The 27,652-nt window shown below is 31.6% G+C and overlaps 2 protein-coding genes across 3 annotated transcripts; one reads left to right on the top strand and one right to left on the bottom strand.

The window, feature by feature from the left end:
- The first annotated feature begins 3,107 nt into the window (after positions 1-3,107).
- On the top strand, positions 3,108-24,036 carry LOC130453333 (AP-1 complex subunit gamma-1). Of its 2 annotated transcripts, none has more exons than XM_056793010.1 (15): positions 3,108-3,227; positions 4,037-4,098; positions 4,156-4,297; positions 6,071-6,259; positions 8,412-8,650; positions 10,570-10,646; positions 10,736-10,831; positions 11,012-11,191; positions 12,217-12,582; positions 12,741-13,087; positions 13,800-14,040; positions 14,098-14,377; positions 16,086-16,246; positions 17,382-17,474; positions 19,679-24,036. In XM_056793010.1, exons 1-15 carry the CDS (start codon positions 3,172-3,174, stop codon positions 19,778-19,780), a joined length of 2,631 nt encoding a protein of 876 aa, XP_056648988.1. In that variant the 5' UTR covers positions 3,108-3,171; the 3' UTR covers positions 19,781-24,036. The 2 variants fall into 2 exon arrangements, with proteins under 2 accessions (XP_056648988.1, XP_056648989.1); XM_056793011.1 differs by lacking the exon at positions 3,108-3,227 and adding an exon at positions 3,311-3,980.
- Positions 24,037-24,800: 764 nt separating this feature from the next.
- On the bottom strand, positions 24,801-27,088 carry LOC130440589 (uncharacterized). Its single transcript, XM_056773849.1, has 3 exons — positions 26,961-27,088; positions 26,662-26,794; positions 24,801-24,979 (listed from the first exon to the last, which is right to left on the bottom strand). Exons 1-3 carry the CDS (start codon positions 27,048-27,050, stop codon positions 24,801-24,803), a joined length of 402 nt encoding a protein of 133 aa, XP_056629827.1. The 5' UTR covers positions 27,051-27,088.
- Positions 27,089-27,652: the final 564 nt, after the last annotated feature.

A 27,652-nucleotide genomic window follows, 5' to 3' on the forward strand; every position in this document is an offset into this window, starting at 1 on the left:
TTATTCAATACATGGAAAATCTATTAAAAAAAAACAAAAACAACCAAACAAAACAAAATAAAAATGTGCAAAACCCTAATAAGACCAGTAATCACATATGCGATGGTAACAACAATAATCAACAAAAAGGAAGAACTTGAAAAGACGGAGGGAAAGATGATGAGAACTATAACATGAAACTTATACAGGAGGGAGAAAGGAGATCAAAGAAAAACGAAGACATAGAGAAGGAAAATATAGTGAGATACATAAAAGCACAAAGACTCCATTGGGTTGGACATATAATGAGAAGAAAACCAATTTAAATAATCAAAAAAATAACGCGAATGAAAAGAGAAAGAGAATCATTTATGTATTTCTATCTCTTTCTTTTGTTGCGTACTGTGCATGCGTGTCTCTGATTCAACGGGCAACGGTAAAGTGCGTACACGAAATCTAATCGACGCGCATGCGCCATTAGACAGAGACAGCAATACATAAATTATTCTCTCTCTCTTTCTATCGGCCAGACGCTCCCACTTGTATGGGCGCCTATAACATGCCTACTCTATCTGTAATATCTCTATGAGTGAAACGCCTCGGTATTTTCGCAAAATTCTAGGAGTTACGCGCATGCGTAGCAGGCATATGATTTTTCTTAGGCGGTATATTAAGTATATTATTGACATTAAAAAAAGAAGTTGTCGACCCGAACTGCTTATGAAGTTCTACTGGTCATGTAAATGCAAAATTTTTATTATTTTTCTAACCTAACCACCTCTAAAAGCAACAACAAAGGCAGCCAAAGGTCTCTAAAGAATGTAGTTGCATTTATTTAACACTTCACCTTGAAAGAAGTTAAAAATGTAGTAGCTGAAAATACGTGGTTGGTTAAGGTTATGTTAAGAATTTTTTTTATCTCTATCCCTTGCGAGACGCCAAAAATCCTCTTAGATATAAGGATTTAGTGTCTGATAGAGTATCTGGTAAAAATTTAAAGCCAATCGGCCGAACCCCACTTTATTTTATTTAAATTGTCTTTAACGTATTTGGTACACGTTGAAGGTAACATATTTAGCGTGTGGAATAAATATGATGTGATTATTTCACTCAGTCTCGTAAGTATTTAAATAAATTTCGTTGTTTTTAAAGTGACGGTACATTGATCTCGTTTATGTACAAGTGCATGATTCATTTTAACATATTTTTTTATCTAAATTGTTGTTTTAATATCTAGTGAAGTGAGTTTTAAATTATTTTATTACACGAAAGTACACAAAATCATTTAAAATATTTTTACAATTATTTAAATAGGTACACCTTATATTAAACTTTGGAATCAAATTTTTATTATCGCTACAAACATTGTATACGAGACTTGATTTTAAAGTTAGTAGGCGTTTAAAATCCCGCGTCTGCATCGTTACGGTTGGCTTTTTGCGCAGACGCCTGCACGATATACAAATACTGTATGCCTATGCGCAGGCACGCGCGGTCTTTCTCGCATAATGTCTATATATGTATTATTCAACGAATTTACCAGTTAAATTTCACGTTCTTAAAACCGCGTACTTTTTACGAGGAATATAATTTCCTGTATGTTTTCTGTAATGTTTTTTTTGTATTTATTTAAGTACACTCTTTCTGTTCGTGGGGTGAATTAATAAACTTTCCCCTTCCTTCTTAATTTACTTACACACTATACACTACACTTAACTTATGATAATTTACTTCTAATTACTACTAATTCATTGACTAATTTACTAATTCGATTTGTTCACTATCACTATTTACTTAAAACTAAAATAATTGCGGATACACAACTCATTTATATACCTAAATAAAATTCTACAAAGTTCTAGAACAAAAAGAAATACAAGAAATAAATAAATAGACTTTTCTAGAAACTATTTAAAAGAAATACTGGAAATAAACCGCCTGCTATGATAAAAACAAACATTAAAGGCGCGTCCGACATTTATAAAAAGTAGATGAAAGGCGCCGGGTGAATTCGCCGAATTTTGAAATTCCATTGTAGCTGAACAGGGCCGGCCTAGGGACCCATTTTGCGAACTTGTTCGTAACACATGAAATGAGAAACAAAATTATGAGATTATTCAATTTAATACATATTGTTTCTGATATATTTTGGGTATCTATATTTTATACCGTATTTTAAATTAATTAAGCATCCACCTATTATTTCGAATTTTTTGATTCGAAATGTTGGTTTGCTGTTCTTCAAATGAGGAAACAACTACTTTCCTGGCTAATACCACGAAGAATATTGAATTACATCTCCTCCAAAGAACGCGATGTCATCGACAATACGCTGAAATTGGCATCCCTAATGGCTCTCAATTACTAGGAGAGGGTCGTAACCACTGCCTAGTTTAGATGTTGTTGCGTTTCTTCAGAATGGCGTAACGACCTCTCGTTCGGAGACATTAGGGATGCCAATTTCGGCGGATTGTCGATGACATAACGTTCGGTGATTATCTCAAAATCATCATATATCCATATATTGTAATTACCTCCCTCTAACACCCCCCACAACCCCAAGTCGATATGGGGGGGGATGAAGAACAACGGAATACATTTTCGAAATTATTTCAGTGGTGAAAAGTAGAAGTCCTTTATTGTGATACATATATATATATATATATATATATATATATATATATATATATATATATATATATATATATATATATATATATACTTTTTAGTTAAAAAGCATGTCGTTGCCTATAATTTTTGTTAATAACTTTGTTGAATAATTTCCTTAATAACTTAGTCAGGTTAAAAACTCACAATCAAAAATTCATACGTTATAACGTGAGAATACCGTTTTTTAAAAAAAAACACTTTGAAAAGACAAATGTGGATTATAATTAAACCCCTACATTTTACTAGAATTTAATAAACATTCAATTTTCTGAGAAAGTATTCTATTGAAATTTTTGAAATCGGTTTTTTTATTCTGAGAAATAAATGCGCTGATTATTCATGAAATATATAAAAAAACTAACCGTGGCCTGATAAATTGATAATGAAATGTGTGTAACTTTCTTATCTCTGTATTTATTATTATCAAGAATAAAGGATTATAATAGGTGTACCTATGTGAAAATATTTATAAACATAACATCCCAGTGAATTTGGAAAGTGATATTTACCCCGAAAAGGAAAATGTACCCGTATTATGAAACGGATTGGAGTGTACTTCCCCCCGAAGCTAATAGAAGGTAAGTAAATTCAAGGTAGATGTAAATACAACTAAAATTCACCTAGTGGGATGTACGCTATCAAACTAGTAACGTGGTTATTGTTATTTTTATCAATGATTGATGCGTAACAGATCTAGTAGTACTTTTTCAATGTCACAGAATTATCTCGTTTGCATATATTTTATCTTGTCACATATTTGCTGATATCTTATAAATGAGATTTTGGAATGGATTTTGAACATAAATCTTTAACTTCTAACACGAGGATTAGCCATTAAATTCCCTCCAGCAACGCGCTACGTCATCAATGTCCACATCACGAAACTTGTGACGTCACAATACCGGCCATATTGCCAATACCGAATGTCAAATCAATGGGATGGTCTAAAAAACAAACTTATTATTTATATTAATTTTAAGAAAGTATTTTAGTTTTTATATGGTGATTGAACTGTTGTTGGGTAGTTTAAAGGGGTAAATTGTATTGTTTTTAGTTGTTAGTAGAATTTTTTAACGTCAGCTGTCAATTCTTAAGGTGTTGAAAAACAGGTGAATTTGTTCAGGCCAGAAATTTATCAGCGAATTTAATACCATACTAATTATCGTTGTGAATAATTGTGTTTTTAAATATTCTTAACGTTGATTGAATTTTTAATTCAGTTTGAAATGGACATTCAATTAAAATAAAGTGTGTTATTAACAGATTTTAACCTGATTTTCTCGTATTGTGAAAAGAGTAAAAACATCAAACATGAATGCCTCTGACCATGGGTAATAATCGTAGTAATTTGAATATACTATTTTTATAAAATTTGTTTTACTTTTAGATTTAATCCCGCATTTAATATGGCCACTATTAAACAGGTTGTTAATGAGGCTATTGAAAGAGGTATGCTCTAAATTAGTTGAATAATTCAAATGTCGATGATTAATTTTTATTTTTTAGTTCGAATGCCGACTCCAATGCGACTTAGAGATTTAATTCGACAAATTAGAGCTGCAAGAACTGCAGCAGAAGAACGTAGTGTAGTTAACAAAGAATGTGCCTACATTAGATCAACATTTAGAGAGGAAGATTCAGTATGGAGGTAAAAAATTATTTATATATTCGTATTTTCCTTAAGACATTGTCACTATTATTTTTCCTACTTGACATTATATGATGAAATACAAATTTCTTTAACAAGCCTTAAAATATGTAGTGAATTGATTAATTGAAGTTGGCTGCACAATTCAAAATAGTTTTTAAATTAATTAATGTATTTGTGTTTTAATTGCCTTTGAAGTTAACAATCAACAAATATTTTAATTCTACATTCAACCTCAGCTAGATTGTCTATAGAAGTATCGATATTTAATAATTTCACTCAAATTTTCAAATATGAGAAAATATTATAACTGGATTTTAAATTCTTTTTGAAAAACATCAGCTAATTTTAATTCCTCAACAGGTTTTTCATTATGAGTGTGTTGATCTGGAGTTTATTCTTGTTTTTATTCAATTTAAAAATCTTCATCATCACGAGAAAATTGTCTGTTTTACGTGATTATCATATAATCTACCCTACTAGTCAAAAATTTTTACCCACCCTATAATCCATTCGTGTCATTACAAACTTTAACAAAATTTTTCTTTCGTATTGTCAAATGTAGTTTAAAACAGTGTTGTAAAAACCAATAATAATATACAATCTTGCTGCAATTTATACTATTTGGATCAAGACATTTTTTTTTAAGTTTGTATATGAATTGTTTTCATTCTTGCAAATTCAAACTTGTAAGTTTTAAAATTGGTAAAACCAAGGAACTATCAGTTTTCATAGTTTAGGCAAAAGTTACTGTACCATTGCAGCAGAAATAAAAATACCTCGACACGTGAAATAATATGCCTGCACCAGGAACTTTTACAAAAGAAAACATTCAGGTGGCCTCAAAAAATCACAACTGTTGATGATAAACGTATTAGTTAGATCGACGACTCATTGGTCCAGAAATAGCAACTCAGATAAATGATTCTAGGGGTCTGCTTTTCAGTATTGTACATTGAAAAGGAGATTGGGAGATGCTGATCTGTTGGAAAAGGTGGCAGTAAGAAACTGCTTTTAAGACGTGATAATAAAATAAAGAGATTGCAAAAGCACAAAAGAGTCGGAGAGTTTCATGGAGATGAGGGTTTTAGGTCTAAAAGATGAGTGTTTGTGCATAGGTTAAATGAAGAAAGGATGTTAGATCCATGTAAAATCTTGATGGTAACACTGCCGAAGCCCAGTGATGGTATGGGGATATTTTGGAGTAAAGGCGTCTGGAGATCTGGTAAAAATTGAAGGGATTTTGATAGAAGAAGGAAGGAAGTAATGATTTTGACCGTCATACTCGTTTGATCGCACCTGGATTGAGTTGCTGTGGGACAAATTGGACAAACAGTGTTCGGAATATCTTCAAAAACGAATGAAATAAAATAGATTACGTTTATTCATCAAAATTGTTACAGAGAATGCCAAAATTTTACACTGAAATTATGAAAGCAAAAAGGGATAAATCAAAAATTTGAATATATAATAAATAAATTATTATTGTGGTAGTGTGTGTATATAAAATGTACAGTTTGATTTAATCAACTGTGTTTTCAAACTTGTTGGTTCCTATATTTTTTCAATTATACTCTTGTCGATTCTTTAAATACCATTTTTTATATAAAAATGTTTTGCAGTGCATAAAAAAAGTATATTTGGAATTGTTATCTAGATAATTGAATACATTGTTAAAATAGACCATTTTAAAGCTTTCCAGGTTTGACATCACATTCTTACAGTATTTTATAATTTTTCCTTACCATTGAATTTAAATTATCATGTTTCCAGATGTCGAAATATTGCCAAGCTGTTGTACATTCACATGTTGGGATATCCAGCTCACTTTGGCCAATTAGAATGTTTAAAATTGATAGCTAGTTCTAGATTTACTGACAAGAGGATAGGTTATTTGGGTGCTATGCTTTTACTAGACGAACGTCAAGATGTACATTTGTTGATAACCAATTGCCTTAAAAAGTGAGTATTTTAAATATATTGTTCAATCAATTGATTTGGAGTGTATAAACAACTCAAAATGCCTTATAGGCGCAAAGCTTGGAGTCGCCAATTCTTTATTCCTAGTGTTTATATATTTTCACTACATTTTTTTAGTAGACGCTCTCTTTTTCATTTTGCTCCTACTCCCCTTAATACAGATATTTCAATTTGTATTTTATAATGACTTGTAATTTCAAATGCACTAAGAGCACCTCCAAAGGTTGCGTAACATTATGCAATGCAGCATGTAATGCAATGCAAGATGCAATATTTCTTGATCAAAAGTATGTGCAGATGAATTGTTACATTCTCGCACTTGCAACATTATCAGTTTGATGGCATTTCTATGGTATTTCTAATGTTTCTTATAATTTTTGTATGTTTTCTGGTCTACTTCTATAGGTAAATTCATGTTTCCCTTTGTCCCATCATCCATCAGGCTTCAAAAGTGGATATAATTATTCCCAGTGATGCACTGCCCACTTTTTTCTTGTTTTCTTTGTTATTTTCATTTTTAAACCGCACACAAATATTAAATGAAATTTGAGGTTAGGAAATTGTTTACTTTTACTTTTTCTGAGACGCGTATATGATATGGGTTTGATGATATTTTTGATGATAGTTTGTTTGATATACCCAGTATACCATCTTTGGCTTTAACATTGTCCTTCTCATAACGTTAATAAAATCGTAATTTATATTCTGAAATACTTTTCGAGGGCTTAATGTTATTTTTAACTAAAAAAATTCGAAAATAATTTATTTGGTGTCTTAGACGATTTGGTTGACACATAGTGACCACTGTAGGCTTAAGTCCCCAGTGGTGACATCTAACTGTTAATATTGTTAATCAGTGTCTTATATTATTCATTATTCGTTTCAATTCAATCAATATAAACATCCAATTATTTGTTATTCAAATTGAAAACAATTTACCAGTTGTTAATACGTAAACGTTGACACGTCATTTACAATGTATGTAAATTTATTCGTTTATTATAGACTTGATTAATTTTAATTTCTTTTTCGAACCCAGTATAATGATGACTCATTTTACCAGTTTTATTTAGTTACAGAAAAATCATATTAAGATGATTTTTTTTTTAAATTTTGTCATTTAAACTTTTTATTGTATGAAAGGTGACTTTTAAATAGACTGCTAATTCTCAAAGTACAAGATTCTTTTGTTGTAAAATTCATCAACGGTTTTGGTCGTTTTTGATTATTTTTTTACTCACTTGCTCATGTCTCTAGAGGTAACACATCATTCAATAAGTCCTGAAACTTGCCCAAAATAGATTTTATTCATCTATGTAATTTCTCTCAAGACAAATAAAATAATTCTATAACTTCTCGATGCCATGCTTTTAAAAGATTTGTCTTTTGCCTCAAAATAGGCTTCAGTTTTAGCTTCTTCATTTGAGGTGAATTTCTTACCGGTTAGCATTTTTTGAGATTAGCGAATAGTCAGTAGTCACTCTCGGCCAGATCTGTACTATACGGTAGATGAGGAAGCAATTTGTTGAATTCAACCACCGTTGACATCGACTTGTGAGTCAGTGCATTATCTTGGCGAAACAGTGTTATGATTAATAATAAGAGGCTTGAACTGCTAAGACAAATTTTAATTTCATATACTTCACCTTGATTTTGTATGATTTCATTAACTAGAAATCAGGATCAAGTTCGAATTGAGACTGTTCCCCAACACTGTTAACCCTAGCACGACCACAGTTTCAATTGGTTAGAGCACCAGTTCTCCAATATAATGTTCTCAGATGAATCCAGATTTGTGTAATGCTGCTTACCACCAAGATATGTGTATGGTGAAAGATTAGAAGTAGTACGGAATGGCATTAATACCACACCGATATGGTAATAATTGAAAGATGTCGTCTTAATGATCACAGGGAGTTTTTGACATGTTAAAAACACTTTTTGTTCCTCGAGTAAGAGAAGATTGATATTTAAACATAGTATGGCGAGTTAATAGTCCTGGCGCCAATCCAATAAAACAAAAATAATTTTTGTACTTTATAGTTTAGAGTTGAATAAATTGCTTTTTGAATTTTTTTTATTAATACATATACAACTCAATTTAAATAAATAATAACATTTAAATCCGTTTCAGTGACTTGAATTCAGCTACACAATTTGTTGTTGGACTAGCACTATGCACTTTGGGAGCCATCGCTTCTCCAGAAATGGCTAGAGATTTAGCGGGAGAGATAGAGAGATTAATGAAATCGCCCAACGCCTACATTCGTAAAAAGGCAGCTTTATGTGCATTCCGCATTATAAAAAGAGTGCCTGAATTGATGGAAATTTTTCTACCGGCTACAAGGAGTTTACTATCTGAAAAAAATCACGGTACAATAAATATTTTCTAATAATTCGCAAAAAGGGCAAATACTTTTTAATGTTAATATTGTGCTTCTGAGCAATATTAATTACTCTAAACAGAGTATGGTGCCGAATCTGTCTCATCAAAAGCGTTCGGAGGAAATTTCGGACGAACCCACCACCTCACCTTACTTCATAAGTAAAAAACCTACATCTATCCCATAATCGAATATAGATCAAATTAAATAACTCCGCTGCCAAAGAAACTCTTTTTACCCCCTGGCTCGTCAATATACTCGCCTCGAAGCCCAAGAGAAAACTTCCTTATCCGCCCCTTCGGCTGCTAGCAATAGCATATTAATACCGTCTTGAATTCTACCATAACTTTTTATATAATTCTCCTATATCCATAAGATAGAACACTATCACTTACACTTCTTCGATCGTCGGTGTTGCAAGGTTCCTGCGATTTTCCTGGTAAACTGGTTCACCAGCTAAATGGCCGACTAAAGGGAATAACGCAGTCGCTGCTGTACTCAGTCACTTCTCAATTAAATTCAACATAAACATAAAAAACTATCAAAAAACCAAACACAAACAAAACTAAACAAAACTTTAAAAAAAGAACAAAAAAGATAAAAACAAATAAAAAAACAAAAACAATGAAGTTTAAAAAAACAACAAAAGAGATGAAACAGAAAGAAAAACAAAAAAACAAAAACTTTCATAACAATACAAAAAACAAGAAAAACAACAATAAAACAAATAGAAAAACAGAAAAACAAAACGAAAACTTTCAAAAAAACAAGTAGAAAAACAAAAAACTTTCAAAAAATAACAACGAACAAAAACTTACACAAAAACAAAAAAACCAATGTAAAGAAAAAAACATTAAAATAACAAACAAATAGAAAAAGAAAAAAACAATATTTAAACTTTCAAAATAACAAAAAAAAACAAAAATGAACAAAAACCTTTCAAACAAACAAATAACAAAAAACAACAAGTAGAAAAACCTATAGAAAAGCAGAAAATTTTCCAAAAAAACAAGAAACAAAAAATTTTCGCAAAAATACAAAAAACAACAAAATAAATGAACAACAATTAGAAAAACAAAACTTTCAAAAAACAATAAGAAACAAAAAAACTTTCACAAAATCACAAAAAACAAAAAAACCAATATAAAAACAAAAATATATAGCCTACGTGTCAATGAATATAAAATTAAGTAGTGTCACCTGAGAAGTGACACTAACAAGTAAAGGTGATTGAAATTAAAGAAAATGACGAAAGATTGACAAAAGGCAATAATGTAATACAACCAACTGTGTTATATGGTAGTGAATGCAGGGTTATGAATGAGAATGGGAAAAACGGGCTAAGGGAGAGAGGAATGGATACGAGCGGAACAAGATGAATGGAGAAGAAGAACGAATGCAGATATTGAAAAAGGTTATATGGTCAAGCTATATAGTAAGGGCAAAAAGACTGCGTTGGTTGGGGCATAAAGCCAGAATGGAAGAAAAGAGTTGGGTGAAGAGAGCCTTAACAAGTGGAGAAGGTGCAAAAAGAAGGAGTTTGAGAAAAGCAGTAAAGAGACTTAAAACTATGGGCCTATACAGCTTGTAATGTTTGCTGTGCTGTTTTATATCTCTTTTAATCAATATGAAAATACTAATAAATTTTGGACTAAGAAGTAACTATATCTTATGATATACTAATACTCGCTGCAAATCCTCTACCACTGGCTTTTGATTTTGAATATTTTTATACTGCACAGATAACAAAGATGAAATTTTTATTTTTTGGTTTATTAGACTATAATGGATTTAATAATATTTGAATCGTAGGATACAGTTTTTTTGTCAAGTCATTAGTAATAAACAAAAAAGTATTTTGATAAAAAAGTTCATTAAAGATTTACTGTATTTATCATGTTCTTTTAGGTGTTTTAATAACTGGTGTTACATTAATAACAGAAATGTGTGAAAATAGTCCCGATACTTTGAATCATTTCAAAAAGGTGAGTCAAATTTATTAAATCATTATTAAATAGTTTAAATTTATTATTATGTATTTGATTTTATCCAATGGGTAATTTGTTATTTTTAGATAGTGCCAAATTTAGTGAGGATATTGAAAAATCTGATTTTGGCAGGATATTCACCAGAACATGATGTATCTGGTGTAAGCGATCCATTTCTTCAGGTAACCAAAAATAATTATTGCATCTGAATTATTAATTTTCCTTTGATATCTTTTGTCAAGGGAACATTAATTGATCTGTTTTTATTTCTGAAATAATTGAATACTCTAATTACTTTAGCTATAGTACAATGTCTAAAACTACTGTACTCTCGCAGTTTTTTTATTGTTAATCTGTTTTAGGTGAAAATATTAAAGCTTCTTCGAGTATTGGGAATCAATGATGCCGATGCCTCCGAAGCTATGAATGATATTCTAGCACAAGTCGCAACGAATACGGAAACCAGTAAAAATGTTGGAAATACTATTTTGTATGAAACTGTTCTATCCATTATGGACATAAAATCTGAAAGTGGTCTAAGAGTGAGTAATCAATTCTGATGTCGAAAATACTTCACCTAACGGATAACAACATGTGGAACAGTATTCCACATGTTGTTATCCTCTTTGCTTCAACAATTCTGCAATTATTATACTGTTAACTACTTTATCTGGTATTTTTTTCCATTATTTTAAATCATCTCTTGTGTTTATTTGGTTTCATTTTCTCTCTAATGTTTTGTTTTTCTCTTGTGTTTCTTTGATTTCATCTTCTCTCTAGTGTTTCATTGGTTTCATCTTCTCTCTAGTGTTTCTTTGGTTTCATCTTCTCTCTTGTGTTTCTCTGGTTTCATCTTCTCTCTTGTGTTTCTTTGATTTCATCTTCTCTCTAGTGCCTATTCGACTTATTATATTAAGGTATTTTTTGCTATCTGTTTCTCTTCATATGCCATTATAATTGGTTTGAATCTTTTACCTTGAAACAGGTATTTATACAAAGTTTCTTCATAGCAAATAAAGCGGTTAAAAAAATTCAAATATTTTCTAATATTATTTGATTCATTTTACTGTCCCAAATACTTGATAACAACATATTTTTTTTGGTAGTTGTAACCCTCTTTACTTTAACAATTAAAATTGGATTAATTTTTTCTAAATCGTGTATTTCTAGGATTTCATCTTCTTTGTATTCATTTTGATACGTTATGGTGTAATTTCCCATCCGTTTCTCTTCATAAGCCAACATAATTAGCTTATTTCTTTTTCTGTGCTACAGGACTTATACACAGATTTTCTATTATGTCAATTATTTTTTTTCTATTTTATTCGTCTACTATCCTTTACTTTTTTCTCTTACAAATATTTTCTTTCCTTTGTACAGTTTTAGGTCTTCAACTTGTGTTCTTATCTATTTTGCTCTGGTTACTTCATTAATTTTTCTGCTAACCGGTTTATTACACCATTTGATCCATTGAAATTTCCGTTGGTTCACATCCAGTTCAAGGAAGTGCGGTGTTAAAAAATTATGTGTTCACTACGGTAAGCCCGACTAAGTTTGTTTGTTTCAGGTTTTAGCTGTAAACATTCTCGGTAGATTCCTGCTGAATAATGATAAGAATATTCGGTATGTTGCTTTGAATACCCTTTTAAGAACTGTGCATGTAGATACCTCGGCAGTCCAAAGGCATCGAACAACCATATTAGAATGTCTAAAAGATCCCGATGTTTCAATAAGAAAAAGAGCAATGGAATTATCTTTTGCTTTGGTCAATTCTCAAAATATCAGAACAATGATGAAAGAACTTTTGACTTTTCTAGAAAAGACCGATCCCGAATTTAAAGCTCAGTGTTCAAGTTCTATAGTTATGGCAGCAGAAAAGTACGCGCCTAATAAGAGATGGCATTTGGATACTCTGCTGAAAGTTTTGATAGCAGTAAGTTATCACAAACAAATATTTAAGTTGTAAAAACAAAACTCATCATGATTTAAGTTTATCAATAATAAAAATTATATTATCATTAAATAATATTAACCATGTATATAATAATATAACAATAAGTGAAATTTCTATTGAAGTTAATTGATTTTTAGGCTGGTAACTATGTTCGTGACGATGTAATAACATCAACTATCCAGTTGATTTCTGAAAGTACTAGTCAACAGGCCTACGTCAGTTTGCAATTGTACAAAGCTTTGTCGGAGGATCTCTTTAATAAGCAACCTCTAACTCAAGTTGCGGTTTGGGCAATAGGGGAATTTGGAGATTTGTTATTACAAGCATCTCCCGATGAAGATAACATTGTTGTTCCTCCAACAGAGGAAGAAGTTATAGACGTTTATCAGAAATTGTTGTGGTCACCTCAGAATACAGTTATGACGAAACAATATACTCTTATGAGTTTGACGAAACTCAGTACCAGGTTCAATAATACTAACAAGTGAGTTTTGGAATTTTGGGTGATATTGATTACACCAAAGTATATAATGGCAATAGTCACATCTTTGGGGGTATCCATTAATTACGTCAGCTCAGATTGGGGGAGGAGAGGTTCATTGGAATCTCACCAATTAGCGTTTAAACCGAGGGGGGATTATCGAAAATCTCACTTACAGATATTAAAGTTTGAGAGTAATAGAGAAAATGATAAAATCATTGATAATAGATGTCGTGGCATTTATTTTGCTTGGTGAGTAAAGCTGCATAAGCACAGATACGTTTCGACGAGAAACTGTATTATTCTGTCAGGATTCAACCAATGGGAGTAGTCAAGCGTCTAGCTCCCAGATGACATGTGTCCAATTTTTTCATTCGAAAAAGTACATGAGTCTCCATAGATTGAGTAAAATCTTTTAAAAAGATTTGTTTTTATTTGTTTTTACTTTGCATTTGATATAATTTATATAAATTAACTATAGCATACCTGAATGGTCAATTATTTTTCTGAATAATAAAAAAAATTTAGCTTACAATATTTTTAAAGTCAATCTCACGTAAGGGGAGAGTGGTACAGGTAAATCTCACTAAATCTCACCAAAGGGAGGGGGAGTAGTCAAAGCTGATCGAAAAATGGTTCACGTAATTAATGGAGCGTTGGTTCATATCCGGCTCGAAAGGCCAGATCCGTGTAATTGTGTATATTTATCTTTTAGCAAAATTCAACAAATAATAAGCTCCTTCTGTTCGAGTCTACACGTTGAATTGCAACAAAGAGGTGTTGAATATTCGCAACTTTTCGGTAAATATTCCCATTTAAGGTCGGCTTTGTTGGAAAGAATGCCTCCCATGGAGCTTACCAGGTCTCAGTCAGCAAATCAAACCAATGGAGATGCTAGCGATTCGGAACCAAGATCAAACGAAGATAGTCCTCAGCATACAGTGAATAGTGAATCTGTAAATTGTTTTGAATTCTGTAGATATTCCAAATTAATGTTTATATTTTTATTTTAGAATACATTATTGGATCTGTTGGGAGGAATAGATAGTTCGACAGATTTGGACGTAATCAAAATGAATTCGCAACCAGTAGCGCCACCTATTTCGAACGCAAACAATCAAGATCTGTTGGATTTGTTGGGGCTTGGTCCAATTTCGAGTTCGCCGACGACAGATGCGGGCGGAAATAATATTGGATTAATTATGGAGAATAATAATAGCAACATTTTAATTAATAATCAGAATTCTAATTTCCTATCGGGAGATCTATTTGGTGATAGTAATACCAGTAAAGGCGAGTACAATTATATGTGAATAATGAATTAGATTAAATTGATTCATAAGGTGTGGAAACAAAGTTTAGATGTCATAAATAAGTTAATACTCGATTATTTATAAATCGTGGTATTTTGTATATTTTATTTAAAATCATACCAATCAAGGAAAAACTCCCTTTCCATATATTTTTTTTTTGATTTATAGAGTGGAAGTGGAAATACAACATATTTTATCTAAAAAGAGAGAAAATGTATTTATAGAGTAGAAAGTTAGTCTAAAAATAAGAGTATTCATTACCTTCACATTAAAAGTACTGAACACACTTCTTCACAGTGGTGGTGTAAACTGTGTGTTCAGTATGAATATCACCAAGGGGTCCAAAAATTATAACTTAACACATTAAAAGTATACAAAACGTTTTGGTATACTTGCAACTTTCATTACTCAAAACCTCTACGATCAAACTTACATTAAAGTATTAGTATTCTAGAAATTTAATTATAAACACTATTTACCACTGTAATATAAGCATTGTAATCTTTTAGTTTCACGGTATTTTAGGTATTATAAAATGTCAAAATTAATCAGAGAGCAAAAATACACATTCAATCGAAAAATTCGATAAAAAAAACAGAGCTCACGTCTAATTCAAAATGCGGTAACGTCAAATACAATTTTTACTACGGACAATTATGTACGTTTCATCAATTATATCGTTATCTCTTTTTACGATTGTTAATATCAATTTGATGAAACTATAACGTACGTCTTTCTTGTAGTTGGTCTTGTGAAGAAGACAATTAATCGTATGTTGTTATTTTTGTATTCTTCTGATAGAAAGAGATAGTACGTAGAAAATTGCATTGTAAACTTTTAGTTTCACGGTATTTTAGGTATTATAAAATGTCAAAATTAATCAGACGACAAAATTACCCATTCAATCCAAAAATTCGCTAAAATCAACTAAGTATTATTTTTACTACGGTCAATTATGTAAGTTTCGTCAATTATATTGTTGTTTCTTTCTACGATTGCTAAGATCAATTTAAAGATACTATAGTCATTTTGCACGAAATCTCAGATAATTTGCATTCATTTAAGTGTAACTCATTAAATTCTACGTTTCATTTAATTTTACTCTATTCAGATGAATTGAGATATTTACCTGTGCAGCACCAACTTTTGATATACGAAAAGAACTCAGTTCAGCTTATTTGGCTAATTATTGGAAAGTTTGAGGTTATATTTATGTGTTTTTTATTACCTAATTGTACCTAATTGAGCCTGTTGATTAACATCGTGGTTAAGATTTGCGATTTTACTTTTGGGTTAGACGGCATCGAATCAATTAAATGTTTCAGTGTCATTCCACATCAAAGTGAGAACAAGTGAACTGATATCATCAGCTCAATTTGAAAAAAAATCAGATTATTTGCCAAAGGAAAGTTATATATAACGTACGTCTTGTAGTTGGTCTTGTGAAGAAGACAATTAATCATATGTTGTTATGTTTATATTTGAATTTTGAAATATTTGAAAGATAGAGACAGCATGTAGAAAATATGTGTTCAATAAATCGTAGATTGATTCATGTGGTGGAAGATCTCCACTGTATCTACTTTAGATGAAATTACAACGGAGAAAGAATAATCTATATCTAATCTATATAGCACAGATTAGTTGCACATATTTTATATTTTCATTGCGTTTTTTTATTTTTTCAGAAAGGAACGTGCCTACATTAACTGCCTATGATAAAGATGGATTAAAAATAGTATTTTCATTAGATAAAACAGCCGATAGTACGTTATCTGTAACTGTCAATACAACAAACTATACCTTATCAACTATGACTGATTATATATTCCAAGTAGCTGTTCCTAGGGTGAGTATTTTTGGTTAAGTATCTAGAAACAATAATTTTGATTAAACTCTAGAAATTAGTTGTAATTTCAAAGATTTCAAATCTAAGACAATTAAGTTAATTAAAAGCAATAATCATATAGCTAGATACTTAATTGGGATTACATTGCACCTCAACCTTAAGGTTTATTAAGGTCAATACACTCACTCTTCTGGTGAGTGTATTGACCTCTTCATTTCCATTCTTGACCAGGAACATGATCTAAAGAGACTTATTCTTGTTTATTTGAAAAGATTTTCTTTGGTACCCTCATCCCAGCTTTGATTAAATGACATGGGAGCTCAGTACTTTGTTAACAGGGTGATTTTATCAATATTAATTGTTACATTACATTTTTGATAATTTCAGTAGCAAATATTTATGTCTATAAGGGGTCATCCCTTAATGGGTATCGAGGGTATCACCAAAATGTGACAAGGGGTAAGGGGGGTAAGTTTTTTGACGTACTACAACTACTAATTAAAATTAGTCTTCTATTGTTTGTTTTTTTGGTTATGTGGAATAATGGACTTTATATTGATTTACTGAATACCCTGTTTACACTTCCATTATACCAACACTCACAATTACACTGTCTGATGCACGTTTACAGAGATTGCAGGTAAACTGACTGAGTCAGTTTCTAAAGACGATATCTTGATTATCGAAACTCGAGTCAGACAGTGTAATATTGAGTGTTGGTGAAGTGGTGGTGCAAACAGTGTGCTCAGTATGAATATCATCAACGTTTCCAGAAATTCAACTTAATTATTTATATTGATTTTATTAGATTATTCAATAAAAATCTAAGTAAAAAATGTTTTTTCTCGATTATTTTCAAACACATGCATAAATTTAAAACAATGTTTCACTTCACAGAAGGGATAAAAATGTGACAACCTGTGATGACAAAGACGAGGGGAGGGGTTCTAAAATACTAAAAAGTGTTATTTAGGGATGATAATTTGTAGTACTTCTTTCTTAGCTTATTTTGATGTTACTACCCTTTTTTTGACTGATAAAAATGACTATTAGAGATCAATAACTACATTTTATAGCCTTAACATTTGATTCATAGTTTGTAGGTACAATGTTAAGCCCTTTTTTCAATTTTTAGACATTCCAGTTACAAATGCTGTCACCGTCAGGAACGGTTTTAGAGCCTAATGGTCATGTTACTCAAGATTTAAGAGTAACAAATCCTAGTAGGGTAAGTAAGGGTTGAATGTTGATATACACAATATAATTATTCACTTTATCTGGTTGAAAAACGTTTCATTTTCAAAGTGTAGAGTAAGTGAAAGAGAAATAAAACGAAAAATCTGATGAAACCCCATAAAAGGAATATGATTAAGAGAAGTAACAGAAAGAAATTCTATAAATAGAAATTAAAAAAGTAAATGGTAACTTGAATCGAAGTAAAAGCAAACTGCCAACCAGGGGAAATTGAAGAACAAAGAAGCATGTTAAATAAACTGGTATTAAAAAAAAAAGAAAAATAGAAGCAGTTAATACATTAGATCATTAAAAACGAGAAGAAATTTTGAAATTCAATTAGGACACAATATGAAAACAAAAGAGAAAAAATTGAACATAGTTAGAAAAAGGGCTAAATGAGAACGAAGAGATTGTACCAAGTATCAAATGATAAAATGATAAAAAAACAACAATGAGAAGGTTCACAAAGGACAAGAAGGAAACATGATGTAGAGAGATGTGAACGACTAAATCAAATAAATTAATGGTATTAGTCCGGAAGCCAGGTAAAAATTCGGTTAAATATTTCCTTTCTAAAGATAATTGTTGAGATGCATTAGAGAGTTATATAATAAAGCCTAGTGGACGTCAGCTGTGGCTCGGTGGGTGGGTCTACCACGCACTACAAAAAAAAGAAATTCAGTCATATCCCCCCAACTGAAAATTTGTAATTGTTAATATACTGCTGTGATTAATACAAAAAATCAGCTAGCAGTAAGTCGAGGGAAATCAGGTTAGCTGATGCAATAGATCTCTTGAGAGGAAATCACTGAAAATATAAATTTTTTTTTCATGTTCGATACGGCAACCGACTATAATACACTTAGTACAGGCAAATTAGGCGATTTTGAACTAAAAATTTGAATCAAATTGGGCCGTTTTGATTTTCTAGATTTTGGGAGGTTTTGGGATACTAAATAAGTCTAATAACTTTTAACAAAATTACGGGCACGGATTTCCGAAATTTTGGGACTTGAAACTCACAAAAATTTTGAAACGCGAATAACTCGTAAACTATGAGGATTTCGAAAAAAACTGCTGCAACAAAAAATGTAGAGTACAAAATTCTCTACAAAAAAGTATCCCAAGTATTTGTGCCTAACCTCAAAATTTTCACTTAAAATGGGTTTCAGCGCTCAAAAATATTTTGAATCGCAAATAACTCGAAAACTACGAGTAATTCGAAAAAAGTGCTAGAGCTATAAATGTACAACACAAAATTCTCTACAGATTTTTTCCTAACCTCATAATTTTCACCGTGAAATGGATTCGTGTACTTAAAAATATCTTGAATCGCGAATCGAAAATCCGAGCCCGTAATTTTGCTAAGAGTTGCTAGGCCTATTCAGTAACCGAAAACACTTGAGAATCTAGAATATCAGAAGCGCCCAATTTAATTTCAGGTTTAATCCTATTTTACCTGTACTAACAATAGTATAGTCAGCTGATTGATTAGTTTCCTCAAGATATTGGGATTGTTACAATTTCACAAATTTTTAGCTGGGTGGAAATAACTGAATTTCTTTTTTTTGTCGTACGTGGGACGTTACTGCCAACCTACCGAGATGCAGCTGACATTCATTATGATTTATTATACAACTATCAGAAGCATTCTACTAATTATCGCTTAAGAGGAACTTCGTCGTGTATTTCTGTTGCTAGCTCCCAGACTAGATGAAAGGGAGAGAAAAAGAACAAGTTGGTAGTAAGGATCTGTCAAAAAAAGCAAAAAAAATTGAAAAAAAAAACAACTGAGATTTTGAAAAGATTAACCCAGAAATCACAGCGTCGACAGAAACAAATGTAAGAAGGAAATATTAGAAAATGAATGCCAGAAAAAATGAAAAAGACAACAAAATAAAAATGAGAATGTGTCAATAAAAAAAATATTACAAAAAGTAAACTAGTGAACTCAGTTTACCTTCAGTCTCTGAAGACGATAACTTGGTTATCGAAACGCACGTTACGTCAGACAGTGTAATCGTGAGTTTCGATATAAACAGTGTGTTCATCTAGAATTATTGTAATTTTAGACTTTATTTTTTGCTGTTAAATATATATTTCTGGTAAAAGAGTGTACTGAAGTATTTTTTGGTGGTTATTATATTTAATCCCGTTATTTTTTTTCGAATTCAGCATTTTTTATATAAATTTCAGAATACTCTGAGAATGAAAGTGCGACTGTCTTATCTAATTGACGGCAATCCTGTTCAGGATCAGATAGAAGTTAACAATTTCCCAGCGGACATTTGGGATTGACGGAGAAAATACGGATAAAGGCAATCGTCCCACGTCTTGTTGAATATTTATATTTATATTAAATTTTTAAGTCTATTTTTATTATAGACTTGTATGCAGGGTAAATCAATAACATATCAGAGTTTATTTTTAATATAGTCTACAATCATGTCACCCCATAATCTTAGCAAAGGAACTCCGTATAGATCAGACGACATCTTCCCAGCCACTTTAGACGCGCCCCCTTTTCTCAGCTCGGTATTCCTTCGGATCCTCCACGAACCGTTCCCATCAGTTCAAAATCAGCTAACTTGTCGTCCTCATAGTCCGTGTCTCGTATCCGTATGTGACTACGGGCCTTGTGGGCTTTGTGAGAGCCCTCTAAAGTTGAGCGCTTCCTGGACTACCTAGAAGCATCTGTTTCCCGCAGCAACACTTACCTTGATCTTTGTTACACACAACCAAAACAGAACTTCTACTGTCAAAAATAATATGTTATTTATACCAAGTTAAAACCAGTAGACAAAACGTTGCCGAATCACCCGCAGTGTTGCCAATATTATTTTTATCTTGATTTTGTTTAAAACAAGGTTGGAGTACCAAAGTATTTATGTGGTGGATTGGGACACCATGTTCTCTTCCATTCCATTTTCACACCTTTTCAGTTTTTGGTTAGTTAATTTCATTTCCTTCATAGTTTTGTGGTTTCTTTTCTACCCTATAGTCGTTTCTAGGTCTTCACCTCCATTAGTTTCCTGGTCATTCTCTGTGTTGCTTTCAAAAGATACCCTCAGGTCTATGTTTAATGGATCTACTTCTACATCTCAATTTTTTTTGGTCTAGAAAAACAAGAATAGAAAAAATTCTGATATTATTAGTTTATCCTGTATAAATCTGAAATTAAGAAGATTTTCTATGATTCTAGATTTAATTATATTTAGTGAGACAAACACTTTGTAAATAGTTTTAACAGTTGAGTACTTAACGTTCGATTTAAATCAATTCCGATTTTTTAATTAATCTAAATCTCATTTGATTTTAAATTCTGATCAATCTGAGTTAGTGCCTCTATTTTGTAGATTGTGATGAGTATAGTATTTTTAGCATTAAAACTTATAGAGGGCGTTAAGGCGGAAGGAAATAAGGACCAAGTCCTCTCGTGAAAAAGAATCGCATTCTATATAAATCCAAGTTTATTAACTTTTATGATAATTTTGCTCGTTATTTGTACAGAATTTGTATGATTTTGACCATCTTCAATATAAGAAAAATGCATAATTTTCAATAATTAGACTTGTAATATTAACACAAGTGGACTAAGAAATTCCTAGGCTTGCGCAGAAAATTTTTTAAATAGAATTTATTATTCGATATAGTATCCTTCATCGGTGCAAATGTCTGTCCAATAAGCATCCTCTTGAGAGGTTTAAGAACAGATGCAGAGGATACAGTTAACGACGAAGCAATTTAAAACTTAATTCGTGCATTTTTGCTATCGTTTCCATTGATTTGTGATATAGTGCATTATATTGATAAAACACCACTTCTTCTCCAACCGGGGCAGTTTTTCGTGATTTTTTATGGTTTTGAGTCGCTTCATCACTTGCACTCCACACCATATTTTATTTATTGATGATTTAATAACTCCAAACATTGCATCATCAATTCGTTGTTGTCCGTGGTCGATTGTGAGCTCGTGGCACTCCACACCATATTTTATTTATTGATGATTTAATAACTCCAAACATTGCATCATCAATTCGTTGTTGTCCGTGGTCGATTGTGAGCTCGTGGCACTCCACACCATATTTTATTTATTGATGATTTAATAACTCCAAACATTGCATCATCAATTCGTTGTTGTCCGTGGTCGATTGTGAGCTCGTGGCACTCCACATCATATTTTATTTATTGATGATTTAATAACTCCAAACATTGCATCATCAATTCGTTGTTGTCCGTGGTCGATTGTGAGCTCGTGGCACTCCACACCATATTTTATTTATTGATGATTTAATAACTCCAAACATTGCATCATCAATTCGTTGTTGTCCGTGGTCGATTGTGAGCTCGTGTGACACTCACTTTGAATATATCCAAATATTCAACCAATACATTCCTATGATACATACAGCTATTTGGTTCATTTTTAGGTTAACCAAAGTTATTTTTTGGACTGATTTTTTTCATTGGTGACAGCTTCTTTGAGCTGCTCATTTCTACTCGTTTCAACTTAGTCAGTTTCTCAACGGTTGACTCCGGGACATAAGGTTGTGAATCTACCTATCTATCTAAAACTTTGACTTATTGATCCATTGTGCACCTATTCACCAGTCAGGCAACAACGATTTTTAAAAGTGAGCTACTTGTCTGGCGATTATACGGTTCTACTTCTACTACGTAAATAGCATAGTATTTGTCTATGGGCATCCTAACAAGCAAAAGGAAGTGTTGGGTGGTTTCCTTTAGCTTCTTGTAGAGCAATCGGGAGTTTCACCGATGTTCTTCATATGGTAGTTCACCAAACAGTGTCCAGTAAGAATACCAATAATATTCCTTAATTCAATTTATTCGGACTAATTGGTGAAATAAAAAAAATATTTCGTCTTTGATTGGATTAGATGAGCTAGATCGTGAATCTAACTCGCTAACACTTTGATCTACTGTGTATCCTGGACCAGTCAAGCAGCAATTACTTTGTAAAGTGTTTGTCTGGACTTTAAAAAGCTTCATTGTAAGTACACTGGGTCTTCAATTATGGATTGCCTCGTACTCACAAAGGGGGTGTTCGGTGGTTTCGTTTGATTCCTTACTAAAACGACAAAAGTTGTCTATGGACATCTATACCGGCAAGAAATGTTTGATGGTTTCCTCTGGCTCCTTGTAGAAACGACAAAAACTGTTAAAAGTTTTTCCGATGTTCTTCATATGGTAATGTCCAGTAAGCATACCAGTACTCTCCTTAGTTCATCTTTGTTCAATGAAAGTGCCTTTTGAAACCAATTGGTGCAATAGGAAACAAAATTTTTCGATTGTTTCAGATCTAGGGTAATGTTTCTGATTTCTTCTCGTTTTTCCATTTCTTTATAACCATGATTTGATGGCTTTTTGGGAAACCTATGAAAATTACCGTAATCCGATCTGGCCAGGTAGCCACATAAGAGTAACTTTATTGTTGGTTCCTGTTGAGTTAAAAAAATCGATGCAGTCTCATACTAGCTTTGATTAAATTTTATTATCGAGCTAAACTTAGGTTTTAACAGTATTAACATAACAAAAACTAATTTTACAAACCACTAAAAGTTGTTTCACTTCAAAATGCTGTAACTCACAAACTAATAGTCAGCCTAAGAATTTGTTAACCCACCTTTTAATTTATTCGTTATTTTAAGCAAATTAGATCCAAATTTGTAAAGCTTAATTTTATTTCTTTCAAGTTAATCGATTAGTCAGAAACTGATATAATTATCGTATTTTGATTTACTGAAGATTTCACTTTTTCCTTTTTACTCACGACCATTTATACGGGGTCTTTAAATTATTATTGGTAGCTTTTGCTATACAAACATTATTTATTAATTTGGTGGATGAGATTTATGTTATAATACAGTTACATTTTCACTTTTCTAAATATTATTCCTTTATAGCATGGGTGGGCAAATACTTTTAAGCACGGGCCATAATGAAATTTTTAAAATGTCTCCCGGGCCGGAGGATTATATCGCGTACCCGCGAATGTTTTAGATGAAGTTTTTGTTCCTTTCAAATATATGTTTATGACAAAAACACTATAAGTATCATTTTAAAGTATTTGGACAGAAAAATTTGACTAATAAGAATTATCCACTTTTTCAATTTATTATTAATTATAATACATCGAAAAAGTGGACAATTTATTATTACTATTATATCTATTAATATTATTAAATAATAATTTATTATATTTGCAAAATAAAGAATATTAGTTTTAAAATTAGTATGCGATAAGTGCTAAAACAAAATAAACTCCTGCTACGACTTGTCGTCCCTCGAAGATTAAGAGAAGGAAGTGCACGTTCAATTCTATGTATTAAGCCTACCACCTTTGCGAAATTATTTTTGATTCTATTAAAATCGCTTATAAGATAAGGCCGGATTCCGCCCGAGGGCCTGTTTTTTTGTCAACCCCTGCTTTATACCCTGGTATATATTGTTCGGTCTTTATTTAAGGCTTGATTTATTATACCGTGTTATTTGCGTCCATAATATTAATTAGGCCAATAAATTGTAAATATTATTACAAACGATTTTTACTATCCTATACCTCAAATTTTTATGTTGTAGTATACATATAATAACACTGCGATGTTTTAATATTGTAACTAACGTCTCTCGGTTAGGGTTCGTGGAAAACAAGTTAAATTCACACTTTATTACTCCAGAGTTGAAACTACTGACACTTTAGTTACTAGCACGTCTTTACCGCCGAGATTGCTTGTATCATTCGCCGCGTAGTTTCTATAACTTTACTGAACTCTAGCATAACACTTTGGAATTTTGTAATTTGCAAAAAACTGATGATACAACCGATGTTTTAGAAAAATCCTCTATTACAAATTCTAGAACAAACTTAATTATTTATCTGCTGTCAGTAACGCCAATTTTGATTTGATATTGATATATGCATATATATATATATATATAACGAAAATGCTTATATATATATATATATATATATATATATATAATATATATATATATATATAAGCATTTTCGTTGTGGGATAATGGCAACATTGAACTCCAAAGTGTACTACTTTTAATATATTTTAAGTACAATATTCGAAAGTCGGAAATATATTAGAGTTAGTACACTTTGGTGTACACTCGAACTGTAGTAGTTTCAATTAGATGTGTAATAACCAAAAAATAGGTTGAATATATTTTAATTGTTAATTATAAAAAAATTGGTTGCGTTGTAGGTAGGAAACATGCGTGCTTCTATTTCCTATGAAAAAAAATCTGTTTGAAAATATGAATTAGTTAAATCAATTCAAAAATGATTAGAAAGAATCTGGTCTTCTTGAAATGTAATTTTCTTTTGGTCTCGCCAGTTCCAATATTCGTTTAGTTGGCATATATCTTAATGCTGTTGGTTTAACGTGAGAATTTTTCGTAGTGGCTTCTGTAACTTTTTTTGCATGGGCTTTTGGTTGCGCCAAGTCTCTTATTCGTTTAGTTGCTGAAATTGAAAATAAACGATAATCGTGAATGATTTATACGGTGTTTATGATTGTAGTTTAGTCCCAGTTACCCCTGTGAGACGCAAGAACGGACTTTTTCGAACAAAACATATTTTTGTATACGAATTGTTTTCGTTCTGGCGAAACCAAGAAACTATCGGTTTAAACTCGTGCACGAATCGCAAGTTTCCATAGTCTAGGCAAAAGTGTACTACATGAAAAAATATGCATCCATCAGGGTTTTTGCGGTAAAAAACTTTTAAGGCGGCATTTGAAAACTACAACTGATGAAGATAAACGTATTGAATCAATGAAATAACGTGATCGAAGACTCGAGGACTCAGAAATAGCACCTCAGATCAATAATTCTAGGAATATGTCTTTTAGTACTTCTACAGTAAAAAGGAGATGAGAGAAGTTGACTTTATCGGAAGAATAGCAGTTACGATACCTCTAGTGGGCTAAAGAACATAAAAATTGAACGCACGATAAGTGGGAGGGAGTTTTATGGAGTGACGAGTCAAAGTATGAGGTTTTTTAGTTATATAATTCAATTACAACTTTGTAAAAAGTTATTTATTGAGCAAAAATATATAAATAAATAAAGTGGTTTCAATAATCTGAGTACTGTTCTCGTTGGATGTCAAGAATATATAGAACTCTTAAATATTAATCTTATTGTGTACAAAAGCTGTAATCAATTATATTTAGAGTCAAACTAATATAAAAATTGGAATCGCTTAACCATGCCGTTTGTTCCCGTTAGGAGCGGTCAGTGTACAATAAATTTTAACGAATAAAATGATAACTTGAAGTTATGTACGTAAATTTATGATTCTTCACAGTCACATTGATATACGACAAAAATTAGGTAACTAGAGACGTCGTATCACTTAATTAGATGATTAATGGTTTCCATCAGAAGTAATTAGATAATTCATTTGATGTTTGCCTCTAAAAGAGACTTTAATGTGCTAAAGTGAAACATTGCTGTCAATTATGAAACGCGCGACTTAATTTAATGGATACTTTAAATTTAAAGCTTCCTTTAATTGTATTATGAAACCGAACGTTAGTATAGTTCTTCCAATATCAATTGCAAAAGACAGTTGAGTGAAAAATAATCAATATTTCATAAATACGCACGGCATGTTTACTCCCCATAAAAATTTGGGTAAAAATCTAATAAACCGTCAGTCCACGTGGACCCTGTTTACCAATGAAAACATCAAATCGTAAACATAAATACATTTCTATTGGCCGAAGTTGTCGGAAGGCGTATATATTCGAAATATTCTTGCCAGAGACAATCTGCGAAAAGCAGTGGCGTGAGAGATATTAGAAGTAATAGAGCAAAAGGTAGCAAATTAAGCAGAACAAAATTATACCAGTTTAAAAATAAGTTTTGTCAGCATGTGGTTTTAAACACAAAAAAAACTAAATAAACGGATGTCAATAACCGAATCGTCAAAGATAGTTCGATGGCGAAAAGATTATTTGCGTCAGATAAAATACTACCGAAGATCTAATAGACGAATGGGGTACAAAAAGGGCTCAGTTCACGTCTGGTACCCTGTTGAAACCAACGCCCTTACAGGCAGATACATTTACTCGTCTATTTACAAATTATTTTTCTTTTACTTTCTTCAACTAATTTTGAACAAACTAAATATTTCATTACCTTTATAATTCAAAGCTGATTCTTTTACTTTGAAAAAGTCTTCGCCTATTTTTCTCTTCAATTCACGTAATTCGCGCATTTTTTCTTCTTGCAATAAAATTGCGTCTTGCCTATCGTTTGCTGTTAACCATTTCTGAAACAGATTTATTCCATACCTCAGGAACGGATTATATTGCAGCTTCAGTGGAAAAAAAATCTAATAGAAGCGACCCGAAAAACATGTGGAAATAATTTACAAAATTTCAGGTTCAACACTAGGGCGTATTTGACAAAATTAAAAAAAAAAACGAAATATTTACCTTGTAATTTATTTTCTCACGTATTCTAGGTTTCTGTGTTCTTATTCTACAAAATTCTTCTGGAATATTTGAGTATTTGGTGGATAACATTTTCAACTTAAAATTTTGACTTATACTTTCGCTAATTTGACATTAGATGTTTCATGATCACAAAAATTGATATGATTAGAGAAGACACTACATTTATTTGTCTTATAATGTGTTATAGGGTATTAAAATTGAAGTATAATTATTTCTAAAGCATTTAACATGATAAACCAAAGTAAAATTGAATATTAAATACCTTCAAACGTGTGCTTTATCGAAAAGAACAATTTGTAATTGGTTCGCTAAATTTAAATATATCGTGGTCGTACAGATACCGATGATGGTGAACATTCTGGTAGTCCACTTGAGGTTGTTACTCCAGAAAACATTAAAAAATTCCACGAATTGGTTATACATAATCGTAACTTGAAGAAAGAGTGTTTACAATTATGCATACAAATTTGACCATGAGAAAGCTTTTTTCAAAATGGGTGCTACATTTACTCATGGCCGTGACAATGTATGAAACATGGAAACATCCATCACTTCACTCCTGAATCAGAACGATCATCATCACAATATTGTTCATCGACTATCTCCAAAAAGGAAGACAATCACAAGTGAATAATAGAGTTGTTGGATCGTTTAAATGCAAAAATCAAGGA

The sequence above is a fragment of the Diorhabda sublineata genome, chromosome 2, assembly GCF_026230105.1.
Source record: "Diorhabda sublineata isolate icDioSubl1.1 chromosome 2, icDioSubl1.1, whole genome shotgun sequence".
Classification (NCBI taxonomy): Eukaryota; Metazoa; Arthropoda; class Insecta; order Coleoptera; family Chrysomelidae; genus Diorhabda; species Diorhabda sublineata.

Excerpts from the sequence above, each read along its gene's own strand:
- LOC130453333 (XM_056793010.1), top strand. The coding sequence starts at position 3,172 with ATGTACCCGTATTATGAAACGGATTGGAGTGTACTTCCCCCCGAAGCT. Across the intron at positions 4,099-4,155 it reads TAATGAGGCTATTGAAAGAG|TTCGAATGCCGACTCCAATG; the intron begins GTATGCTCTAAA and ends TTTATTTTTTAG. Across the intron at positions 12,583-12,740 it reads TGCTGAAAGTTTTGATAGCA|GCTGGTAACTATGTTCGTGA; the intron begins GTAAGTTATCAC and ends ATTGATTTTTAG.
- LOC130440589 (XM_056773849.1), bottom strand. The coding sequence starts at position 27,050 with ATGTTATCCACCAAATACTCAAATATTCCAGAAGAATTTTGTAGAATA. Across the intron at positions 26,795-26,960 it reads GTGAGAAAATAAATTACAAG|AAATGGTTAACAGCAAACGA; the intron begins GTAAATATTTCG and ends AATCTGTTTCAG. Across the intron at positions 24,980-26,661 it reads ATCAGCTTTGAATTATAAAG|CAACTAAACGAATAAGAGAC; the intron begins GTAATGAAATAT and ends TTTCAATTTCAG.